Consider the following 12,580-nt stretch of genomic DNA (forward strand, 5'->3'; position numbering starts at 1 on the left):
GTGTATATGTGTATATGTGTATATGTATGTATATATGTATACCGATGTGTGTGTGTGTGTGTGCCTCACCTGTAATATACCTGTGTTCCCTCTTCCCTCCATCTTCTCTCTCCACCTCCACCTCGACTCTGACCCAGCCTCTATCTGTCGGTCTGTCTGTGTGCCGTCCCGATGAGATGAATATGCATGCTATTGTAATGAGGGTGGGGGGGGGGGGGTCATTTCAGCGCCGTTTGCTGTTACAGAACACACACATGGGACCTGTTGCCATGGTGACGGGCATTTTATATGCTGACTGACCCATCAAGAGAACTGACATGTGTCTCAGAAAAACAGACGACTTGAGTAAAAGTCGATTTGAGGATGAACAATCATGGCGGCATTGTTTTATCGTATCTGCATGCGTTCGGGTTGGGGAGATCGATCTGAGCGGTGGCTCTCGATTGTTAATTGAGGCACACCGTAACAAAAATGGCAAAAAATGGCAGAAAAAAAGAAGAAAAAATTCTGAATTCCGGAGAGCTGATGCACTGGTCCAACCTGCCTTCTTCGACTCTTCCAGGTTCTTCATTAAAGCTCTGGGTCCACTTTCAACCCACCAGGTACGGCCGTTCATTTCACAGCCGAAGGCGCCGTCGGCGTTATGATGCATGGATATGAGCGCTGTGATGTACGAGTCCAGAGGATGAAGGTGAGGTATGGACTCTCAGTGACAGAGACAGATAGACTCTTATCCATCATTACGTCCAGAATGCAGCTCGGACACTGAATTATAAAAGTGGGGAGGGGGGGCTACTGGTACATGATGTTTTATTGATTCTGGAGGCAAAATGATGGTTTCACTTAGGCCCATTTCGAAGGGAGGTCACGGTCAAACCACCAGCGTAGCGCAAGTTAACTCAGATTTTATTAGAGGATGCTTCTTCTTCTTCTTCTTCAATCTGTACAATCTGCAAGAGTCAGTCGACCAGATTAATCACCAACTTCCTTGTTAATCAATAAATCGTTGTCATTCTTCAACATTTGCTGGTTCCAGCTTCTTAAAATAAAAGGATTTACTGCTTTTCTCTGTCATTTATGACAGTAAACAAAGAGTCTTTTTGACTGTTAGTCGGACAAACGAGACAACTTGAATACGTCACTTTGGTAAGTTGGTAACGGTGGTGAGCATATTTCTCAAAATTCAACAATTGTGAAAATATTAATTAAAGAAGATTTAAAAGATTAATTGACAGCAAAAATGATTATGTGCATTCCTGCTTGATTCACATGAGACGAATTTGGAAAGGATCAGAAAGAGCATCATGTTCCTACACATTTGATTCTAGAGCTGTGATGATTAGTTGATTAATCCATTAGTCGACCAATTTGTCACTGAAACACAACTTTTTTGATGATCAATTTTTCACTCCAATCGTTTATCAAACAAAATTACCAAACATTTGCCGTTTCCAGCCTCTTAAACATGAGGACTCGCTTCTTCTCTCTGTCGTTTATGACGGTAAATGAAGAGTCTTTAGTTTTGGACTGTTGGTTGGACAAAAGAAGCAATTTGAAAAGACATCACAATGGGCTCTGGGAAATTGAGATAAGCGATGTACAGAATGTTTCAACTGAAGGATTCATTTTGAGGACAATCAGCGGATTAATCTAGTGCAAATAATGACGATTTGCAGCCCGACTTGATGCTGATGACAAAAAGCTTCACACACAGCTTCACAAAAGCTTCACAAAAGTAAAAAAGAAAAAATGGGAGACTTGTCGGGAAGAGCAAGAAATACTGAGGAAGACACGTTTGAACATGTTTGGAATAATTTCTCCTGAACTGCACTGTATAATCGACATCCTGTTGTTCGTCTTACTGTTTTCAAATCCTTATTTTTTTTACTTTTTAGGATTTCAGAGAGCTGTTTTGTCGAAGAACTTCAAAAGTCAAACTCTTCCCTTTCTTCCTCGCTTCGCTTTTCTCTCCCTCAGCCTCCTCAGACTTGGACAGGGGCTGCTGGGAGGGAAGGGGAGGCGAGCGGAGTGAGGTAAGGTAAACTCGATGAAATGTGATGTTTGCTCACAGAACATTTTTTTCATATGTCTCTGCCTCTCTGGTGTCAGACGCATCCATCTCGCTCTCAGTCTCTCCCCCTCTTCCATTCGCGCTCACTCAGTCTGAGGAGTCCTGAAGTCCCCGCAGCTGTCCGGAGCGTTAACGACCTCAGACGTGCACCGCCAACAAACTTAACGGGCCCTTTAATCCTCAATGGAGTTTTTACGAGCTCTGTCATGTAGCTAGGTGGCATGTTTCACGAGCTCTGGTCGTTAAACACGGTCAATGCCGCATCGTGCACAAACACTCTTATCTCACACAATATCTTATTTGAATAGTTACACCTGTACCTGTTTTGTATTTAGTGATACAGGCAAATACAGCTGTAGGTCACCTTGGCAACAGCCATCAAGAGGCAGAAGAAAAGAAAGAAAGAAAGAAAGAAAGAAAGAAAGAAAGAAAGAAAGAAAGAAAGAGCAACACACACTCAAACATCTATGAGACGTTCATCAAACCTCTCACGGGGGGATGCTGATTGCTGGGTGACTGCTTCACTTCGAATCCCCCACCGAACGCCACGCGGGGGATCTGAGTGTTCGTGGCAGGTGGACCGCTGAGACCGACTGTGAGTATTAGGAGGTTGGTGGTGGCACCATTTGCTGCCCCTCTGCACCCTCTCAACTCCCAACACTTTCTGACTCCGTCTCTCGCTCTCTAGTCTGTCCTCTTTTTCCTTTTTCTTCGCTGGCTCTTGCTCTCACGTTGAACTCCCCTTCTGTTGCATCTCTTTTGCACTATATCTTCTCCTCCTCCTCCTCCACATTTCTATTTCTTCTTCTCCACCACCACTGGGCATATTCTTTATTTCTGTACTTGATCATTTAACTGATGCTACAGGTGTGATCACAGTCTAAATGAGTTTTCTTCGATATGAAACAGAGCGAGAAAGTGTAAAGACGGCTTTCGGACCAAAAGTCACATGGGCTCACACGTGGCTTGCATATTGGTAACAGTAGTGTTGTAACAAGGGGCACAAGGGAATCAAAACGTATCATCTGATATAAACCCTGATCCCCCAAAATATGGATATGTCAAATATTTGCATTTGTTAATGATGACACTTTATTTTATATTGTGACAACGTGTGCATATGATTGGTTAGGTTTTGTCGCCAGAAACACGGATGGAGACTCATCGACTTCTCGTCCAAATATCGATAGTAGTTTATGGTTTTCACTCTTACAAATACTGAGATTGTATAAAGGATATTACTACACAGGCTTGGAAACACAAAGTTTGGCACACAACGTTTGTTTGCAAATGATTCCATTGATTTTATTTTATTTTATTTACTGTATGTTTTAGCCGGCGTCCCAACTTTATAGGAATCGTAGACGGACGATACAAAACATATTGAGTCCCTGTAACTGCAGCTAAGAAAACTTGTGAATTAGTTTTGTTAGAATTGAACTCTTGATTTATGAGTCTGGGATGCATTTTCTTGAAAATCGATTGAAGAATTCTGTGGATAACAAAAAACACAACAGACTGAAACGCTTGATAAAATGAAAGCAATTCATCGAGGACCGTGTTTAAAATCCACTCCGGGCACTAAGAAGTTCTGCACATTGATCTGTAACACAGTTCACGATGGTCCGAGACATCCAGAGATTTAAAAGGAATAGCTACACTCATATAAACGGTGTTGGATCTCAGATGGTTGACACATTTTTAACATTTCATATCATTTAACCCGACATGATTGGGTGAATATGTCGCCGGTGCTGTGAGGATGATAATGTCACACTGGTCCATCACTCCAGACTGAAATATCTAATCAACCATTGGGTGGACTGAAGCTCAGTAAAGATATCCATGGCGCCCAACAGCAGGAATCCCAATGGCTTTTTTCCTCTCACGCCACCAGCAGGTGAAGGATTTCACTTCTATCCTGTGAAACATCCTCGTGTAGAAGCCGAGAGTTTATGGTACAACTTCATCTACTTCCAAGTCTAAAGAGGGTCAAAGACCCCGATGGAGACCACGTGCTGAGACAAAACGGTCCAATAATGAAGTTGTTCTTTATACTGCAAGTATTGCTCAAGTGTTGACCTTCTTAAACTATGAAACCAAATGTGTTACAGACATGTATTCCTTCAGTCCATCAGTTTAGTGTCAGTTTGTGTAACTCTTTATGACTAAATCCTTACAAAACGAGAATGCCATCATTCTGGAGGGTCTTTGATGAGAGTTGAAACGTCTTCAAGGAACCGAAACAAGTCCAGTTGCCTACGATAGAGCACTTAGAGATACCATGGCCTGGATGGCTGAGAAACTTCATCAAGATAATGCCATCAGCTTCAGTTGTAGGCCTACTTTGTGCTTAATGATAATTAGCAAATGCTAATAAACTAAACAGTGAGCATGGTTAACATTATACCTGCATAACATCAACAAATCAGCTTTATCATTGTGAGCATGTTACACTCACAGCACCACTGTGCCTCAGCAGTTCCTTTAGATGGTGTCATCTTAGATTTGTGTTTTAATAGCAGGCTGTCTGAGCATCACTGAGGGCTAATTCAACAACTTCCTTCTCTTTATACCCTTTAATCTTTGGCTTTGCTCTGCAGTTACTTCACACTGTATCGTCACTCTTCCAAGACAGCACTGCGGCGCTCTTAAAAAGGGGCCGAGACAAATCACAAGCCCCCATCAGCGCAGTGATTTCATGCTGCCTGAGTTCGGTGTCAGCGCTCTCACCTGCCAAACCAACCGAGGTAAAAAGGCGGACAGATTAACTCACAAAAACTCGTAAAGCGACAGGAGAGTCGGTATCTCGTAGCTGCAGCGAACTGATTTGACTCTTCAAGTGTGCAGAGGGAAATGTTCAGCAATCAGTGTGTGAATTCAGGTGTTATTAAAAAACTGCCAGACTGAAAAGTATGCAAGATCTATCCCAACAAACAGCACATAAACATACTGACAAGTGATTCCAGGTGGGCTGATACACGACACGTCACTTTTATCCCACCTCCTGGAGTCTTTCCTTGTCTTGTGGTCAGATGTGAGCCTGTGATGTCCATTTAAAAACAGCATTTGTGATGTTTAAGGCGATCCTGCTGATAAATAGACAGCATTTCTTTTGGTCTGCAGAAGAGGACATGGGAAAGGAACCATCATTCACATCCTGCACGAGTTCTCTTTTTCTTTCTTGCAGTCTGCTGCCATCATGTGGCAAATAAAATCACTACAGCGAGACTTAACCCTTTAATTCACCATCCAAACACCCACCTGTTTCAATTTCACCATTTTGTCACATTTAACTGTTGTGAATGACCAAGACAGAAACAGTTTGGAGCTACGTAACAGTTCCTGCTGCGGATACATTTCGAGAGAAATTCCACATCTGCTGTCAATTAATGGAAGAGTAAAATTGAAGTGTTTAGTCTATCACACCTAAGGTACATGTGAACAGACTGACCTGTGCACAGCAGGAGATCCACCCGGGCAAATAAGTTCAGCAAACTGCAGATAAAAACCACCTGTCAACTACTGAAGAAATATTATGTGAATTATTGCCACATCATCCTCTCAAGGCGAAAGTGCGTTTGTTGACAGGAACTCATCAGCTTCCTGTTTTGAACCCCAATGAGCTGAAAGTGGATCGATGCTTCAGTGTTGGTGATGCTCTCCTCGGCACGTTTAAAAAGTAAAGCGAAGTGTTTCCCTGTTTCACAGTAGTGAGTGTACTCCAGTACAATCTGAACAAATGTATTATTAGCAGAGCTGTCTCAGGTGTTATTGATCGCACCTTGCATCTCTTACTTTGGTGAATATACTACAAATGACCAACATCCTGTCAGACCAAAGCAGATTTGGTTCTGCTTTCATTTCGTCAGTAGTTCATTAAGTTAGCATACGTTGTACTCCGTCAGCCCCAGATAATTTAAGTGTAATGCTAATGTTAGCATGTTAGCATTCTGTAAGATTACAGCTCCATAAGCACAACTGTTAGTGGTCAAAGGGCCTAACATGCATATTGGTATGTTATTGGAAGCTAGGCTAATTTTTAGCTCGTTAGCTTCGTGTTAGCTTGCTGGTGACTGCACAGCTAATCGCTAATTTGAGACACAGTGATAAAGTTGATTCTAGCGTTGGAGCCTCGGACTTTGTTTGATTAACTGTTTTTCGTTGATCATTCACAACTCGAAAAAAATCGAACTTTTCCATCTGTTATCAGTAGTTACTATTTTTTTTTATGGAGAACCAATATTGCTGTCCCCAAAGTCACACAGCTACAGCAGCAGGGGTTAACACCAATTTTATCCCGTGTGAGCTGTTCAGCGATCCCTCACCGGAAACATCCTGTGAGCACTTGAACACTAAACATCAACCACTGCAGTGACCACCGTTGCCATAATGTCACACTGAACCCACGTCAACGATGTGTCCACAATAACACATGGTGAGATAGCTAGGCTAGCTTAACACTTAGCAAAGCCAATTTCAGCACAGTAAATGCTCCTAACATGGGCTAGACAGAGCAAAGTCATGAAACATAAAGCAGTATTATTACAATCTACTTCGTCGGTGACTTATGCACTGTAATAAATGCTGAACATGGCAGAGAGGATGAGCAGGAAGTGTAAGAAAGCAGAATCAAACATTTAATTTCTAATGAAAATTTCAAAATAAAGCTTTGTGAACGTAAATGTCTCTGCACTATAAAGTCAACAGGTGAACAAAAAGTCGCAAGTCATGCAGTTACTTTACACCTAAACGTTGCTTTCACACAGTGTTGGGCTCCACACACACACACACACACACACACACACACCTACACACACACACACACACACACACACACACACACACACACTGTGTGCACTCAAGTTCTGATCTTTTGGTGCATGGCTTCACACCTGTGTCTATTTTGGTGTGAGTTCCTGTGACTGTGTGCAAGTGGTCAGCAGTGACACAGAGTGACTCTCAGCTGCAGACTGCACTTCCTGTGAGCTGACAGCAGGAGCTCGTCACTTCTCTTTGTGAACTGTGTGATCTCAGCTCTGCAGGGAGGACGACACACACATGGTGAGTAGCTCGATGTTTCGGTCTCACGTAAGGTGCAAATCAGCTACAGATTGCGATCTCTGAGTTGTGTGTTTGTTGACGTGCTGCTTTTCTGAGCTGCCAACACAGACTTTGCTCGTACTGCACACGCAGAATTCAACTGAGCTTAAAGAGTCCAGCTGAAGCTGGGGATGGCTTGTTGGCTTCATCTGTCAATGTGTGTAAGAGAAACATGAAGAGAGGGGACGGGTCGGAGCACTTTACGTGGTGCTTTTGAACTGAAAATATCCGGAATGTGTTCCTGTTGATGAGACGGATAACAAAGTATAATAGATGTGTGAAAGATGTTTAGATGTCTGGGCTCAGATGGAACAGCTGTTCCCTTTAATGTCTGTATTTCAACATGTCGTTAGGGGCTGCATCGTATTGAGCAATAGTTTCATATACACAGTATAAAACAGCTAAACAGCCCAGAAACCATTGTTACATTTTCTACATAATCATGTCGGCTAACTGGCTCCATTACCAGGTGAACTGTTGAACTGAAATACCAACGTTTTACCATTTGTACGTGCCTTTAAACCTTTTTATTATCTTTTGATCAAACATTTCATTCAGCTTCTTGACCATGGAGGCTACGGCCAAGTACGACTACGACGCCACAGCAGATGATGAACTCAGCTTCAGAAAGGGAGAGCTTTTAAAAGTAAGATAACATGTACACACACACACACACACACACACACACACACCTCTAAACATGAACAAGAAACATTCAAATGATGGACTTTTATTAAAATTATGCAAATCGATGCCGCCTGGACATTCAGTACGGCCACACACAGTAATACCAGGAGCATTTGCATGGTCGCACTTTCCATCGGCAGGTTATGAAAATGCGTTGTGAAACTCCATCCTGTTGCTCAGAAACATTTTTATTTCCTATTTGCACAATCAGTGACGTCTTCGTGCCTTTTTTTGTGACAGTGTTACGACATTTTAAAAAATTGTGAACAAAGCCCAGAAAGGACAAATTAAACACTGACTCCAAATTGGGCTTTTTGTGTTTTTTAAAGGTTGTTGGGGGGTTTTATTCCGTACAGGGGGTCGACGAGAGGTGTTCATTTGTTTGCAGTGTACAACATGTCCACAGGATGTCACTAGATCCTGCACACTGGACCTTTAAGTTCCAGAAGCGTGTGTAGACTTGATGTACAATTGATTAGCAGTTAAATAGGACTTATCATCATCAGGGAATAAATATTAAAAACAATCATTACATTGAAAATTCAAATTACTTTAGTTCTAGTCTTTTTGTTGCACACATCGCTCACTGTGCCTCACATTCTACCAGATAGGCCGATACTTAATGTGCTCACATCACTGATTTCATGTCTGTCGAACCTCCAAACATGCATTACGTAATCTTCATCTCGATATGAAAGCATTTCCTGTGATTGTGTCCCGCCACGTCAGATTCTGCAGACCTCGGGAAAATGGTACAGAGCCGAAGTCAGAGGGGCCGAGGGGTTCGTACCCCAGAACTTCATCGACATTCATCTGCCGAGGTAAAAGTCACCGAAAGCCAAAGAGAAGACGGAAGACGAACAGAGAGACAGTCAGACATGAGCTATTTTTTTTTTTTAAATGACACCGAATAGAGGATGAAGTCATTTTCACAGGAAAGGAAAAAAGATGAAGTGTAAAGAGGAAACTAGTTTTTCAACAGAAAATAGCTCACAGATTTTTTTCTTCTTTTTTTTTGTATGTTTAAATGATTCATACTTAGCAAAAGTGTTGGAATCTGCTCACAGCCACAACATGGCCGCTGAACAACACATTTCACAATCCGAGATGAGAAGATTGATCCTAAGATTGAGACAGGGTTCAAGTTTTAAGTATAGTGAGCACATCCCACTCAATAGATCTATGAATGTTCACTCAGCAGGTGTTCTAACACTTTATACCTGTGCGACCTGTCTCATTTCCTGCTTCCTCCAGCTGGTACCAGGAGGATTGCAACCGCAACAACGCCCAAGTGAAGCTGATGTCGCAGCCCACGGGGGCCTTCCTCATACGGGGCAGCAGGACTGCTGCCCCGGGTGACTTCTCCATCTCTGTCAGGTGCAGTGTGTCACAATTTATTGCCCAATAAATTCATTTTACCGTACAGTGACCAATCGCAGGCGAGACGGACCTTTACGTCTGATGTCTTGTGTTCACATCAGCAACAAAAACCAAATGATTACTTCAAAATAAAGCATTTCCTGTTAACATGATAATAATACTGACTTATTACTATTAAACAAAATAAAATTTTACTATATTGGGCACAAATTTGATTTAGTGCTGTTACTCCAAAGAGAGGCCCGCTAGCGTTAGCATTTGCCAGGCCTCCTCGTATCCCATATTGTTTTTTTTTTTACCCTGTTAAAAGGTTTTCCATCAACATGTGAAGTTTTTCCTCACTCGAATCGAGGGTCTAAGGACAGAGGATGTTGTTCACTGTACAGATTGTAAAGCCCACTGAGGCAATGTGATTGTGATTTTGGGCTATATAAATAAAATTGATTTGATTTGATTTGACGTATCCTGCTTGAACGTCAGATGTTCGTATATTTTTAGTTTTTCCAGCTTGTACTCAAACTTTTAAAAGTATTTGTCACATTTGCCAACAGTGGAAAGATCACCCACCATTTCCCCTTCCCCTCAGCATATTTTGGTTTTGTTTTGTGTTGGATGCCCGTCACTGATCTCACTCTCCTTCTTCTCTACCGGGCACATCTCGCTCATCCTGCGTCACCGCCACATCACTGTGGGCTATATCACCAACAGTGGTTCTCTTATTTGCGCTTTCAATTTTATGAATTTTCTGTATATAGCTGTTCGACCGCATCACTTCCCCCCCCCCCCACCAGATGCACTTTCTCTTTCTGAGAAACTTTCAGCTGTGCAACAAAGTGAAAGTGCTCGCAGGAGGTCACCGGTGAGGTTAACCACGGCTTCTTGTCGAGCCTGAACTCACCTTCTTGCTGAAATGAATAACGTAGATGAATCCGCAGCTTCCAGACTTCCTTTGAAAACCTGCCTCGTCACACTCTGCCACTTCATCGCGATGAACGTCAGGCAGCCAGATTCTCTGTTTTTACTCCGCCGCAGACACACGAGAGACGTCCAACACTTCAAGGTGCTGCGAGACAGCAGGGGGCAGTATTACCTGTGGACGGAGAAGTTCCCCTCTCTCAACCAGCTGGTGGAGCATTACAAGATCAACTCAATCTCCAGACAGAACCAGATATTCCTCAAAGACCCACATCAACCGGTAGGACACGGGTTTAATAAACACACTGTTATGCGCTGTAATATAAGAATGTAACTGTAGCATTTAACTTAAAAACAGAAATTCCAAACGGAAGTGAGCAAAACATTTGAAATGTCTATTTTGTGTCCCAGCAGCAGAGAGGAGGCTCGGGCCATTTTTCATCTCCCGCTCCTCCTCCACACTCCCACGGCCCGCCTCTACCTGCGCCGCGACAGGTACGACACACCGCCGTGTGTCTGCAGGTGTGTTTGTGTTTGTGTTCGTCCGTCCATACTCAGGAACAAGTCCCATTCTTTCAAGCGGTGACCTTGTTACAAGCGTCGCAGTGGTTCAGTGACTTCAACTTTAAATTCAATCTGCCGTCAGTTTCTAAAAAAAGGAGCCTAGAGAAAAACCCTTTCAAGAATGTTAATGACATAATCTAATATGAAATAAATCAACATTACGTGAGCGTTGCAAATTAAATATCTAGCCTCATCTCACAAAGAAGCGAGCGCTTTTTCTACTCATCTAAAAGCTCCGAAAAAAAAGGGGCGGCTGTGGAGGTCGAGGAGTTCATCCACTATTCACGGGATCAGCGGTTCGATCCTCCACATGTCCGAGTGTCCTCGGGGAAGACATTGAACCTCACGCTGCTCCTGATGGTCAGACCAGCACTTTACATGGTTGCCTGCTGCAATCTTATTTACCCGTCAGCAACAATGTACAATCACTTTTGACACAAAAAGGATTCAATCAATGCTTTTGAACGACTTGCCAGAGGAACATTTTAGTACGTCCACAGCTTATTTTTGCCAGATTCAAATTGTGGTGTTAGATTTTCTAGAAATCTCAGCAAACAAGAAATGGGAAGTTGGATACTAAATGCAGACATCGTACCCCAAAAAAGATCGTAATGACCCTGTAAAGTTCATAGAATGACTTTGTGTATCTGTCCGTCTGTCTTCTCGTCCCGTTCCTCCTCCTCCTCCTCCTCCTCCTCCTCCTCCTCCTCCTCCTCCTCCTCCTCCTCCTCCTCCTCCTCCTCCTCCTCCTCCTCCTCCTCCTCCTCCTCCTCCTCTCCGGTGCCCAGGACACAGCCTCCCCCGGGCTGCAGGTCAGAGCTCTGTACAGCTTCCTCGCTGAGGAGGCGGACGAACTGGAGTTCAGCGCCGGCGACATCATCCAGGTCCTGGAGTGCTCTGACCCGACCTGGTGGAAAGGCCAGTTTAGGGGCAGAACCGGCCTGTTCCCCTCCAGCTACGCCACACCGATCTGAGAGGAGCACACACAAAGACAAACACACACCTGTAATGTCACAGCAACTACTGAGTGTCACGTGGCTCCTGATCATTCTCGCAGCTTTAACCCAGTTCGCAGGACTAAACTATCAGCAGAAAGCTCAGCGTCTGGTGACAGACAGTGTCAGCGGTCTAGAATAAAAATGAAGACAAACTTGTTGGTTTAGGAACACAAACAGTCTGGATCTGTGTCTGATCACAGTAAACACACTGTTGGTGTCTCGTTAAAAAGGTGCTGTTTGTAAGAAAAGTTGCAGAACCAACTCGTCAAAAACTGATGCTTCTCGATGGCAGCCGATCTCAAAGTGTCAGTTTTTGACAAGTTGGAAGTGAAACTCTAAAATCAATTTTCTTACAAACAGCACCTTTAAAAACAGGAAACAGAACAGCTGTTTTTTAATATGAATTGTCATTTAGAGTTAAATATAGGGTCTATAGTAGTGTATGTATGTATACAACATTAATGATCCCAACAACTGTCCTTTATTTTACAGAATTTGGTCTGAATATTTGACATAAATATAAACCTACAATATATAAAGATATGAATGTGTGACAGGCATATTTATAATCACAAACTATTTTAATTTTTTAATAAAAAAAAATATGATGTGCATTAATGCTGATTGTTGATTTTTTAAATTGTTTTTATTTATAAGAAACATATTCGCACATATTCCATTTCAATCTATTCCAAATATGCAGATATTATGATGTCACTTGTCCCGTAAACTCAGCAGTCACAGACAGAAATAATCTGCAGAAACAGAATTTGCTAAACTATTGAAACACTTTGAGATGTATAAAATACCACATTAATAACTCTTATTATCTGCAGTATGTACAGTTTCATATGTGCTTATA

The 12,580-nt window shown here is 42.6% G+C and overlaps 1 protein-coding gene across 3 annotated transcripts; it reads left to right on the forward strand.

The window, feature by feature from the left end:
- The first annotated feature begins 7,045 nt into the window (after nt 1-7,045).
- On the forward strand, nt 7,046-12,336 carry grap2b (GRB2 related adaptor protein 2b). Of its 3 annotated transcripts, none has more exons than XM_030401144.1 (7): nt 7,046-7,135; nt 7,733-7,820; nt 8,591-8,682; nt 9,116-9,238; nt 10,274-10,436; nt 10,568-10,651; nt 11,509-12,336. In XM_030401144.1, exons 2-7 carry the CDS (start codon nt 7,743-7,745, stop codon nt 11,692-11,694), a joined length of 726 nt encoding a protein of 241 aa, XP_030257004.1. In that variant the 5' UTR covers nt 7,046-7,135; nt 7,733-7,742; the 3' UTR covers nt 11,695-12,336. The 3 variants fall into 3 exon arrangements, with proteins under 3 accessions (XP_030257004.1, XP_030256927.1, XP_030256852.1); XM_030401067.1 differs by having other exon boundaries at nt 10,571-10,678; XM_030400992.1 differs by having other exon boundaries at nt 7,047-7,135; nt 10,568-10,678.
- Nucleotides 12,337-12,580: the final 244 nt, after the last annotated feature.

This window comes from Sparus aurata, chromosome 1 (genome assembly GCF_900880675.1).
Source record: "Sparus aurata chromosome 1, fSpaAur1.1, whole genome shotgun sequence".
Classification (NCBI taxonomy): domain Eukaryota; kingdom Metazoa; phylum Chordata; class Actinopteri; order Spariformes; family Sparidae; genus Sparus; species Sparus aurata.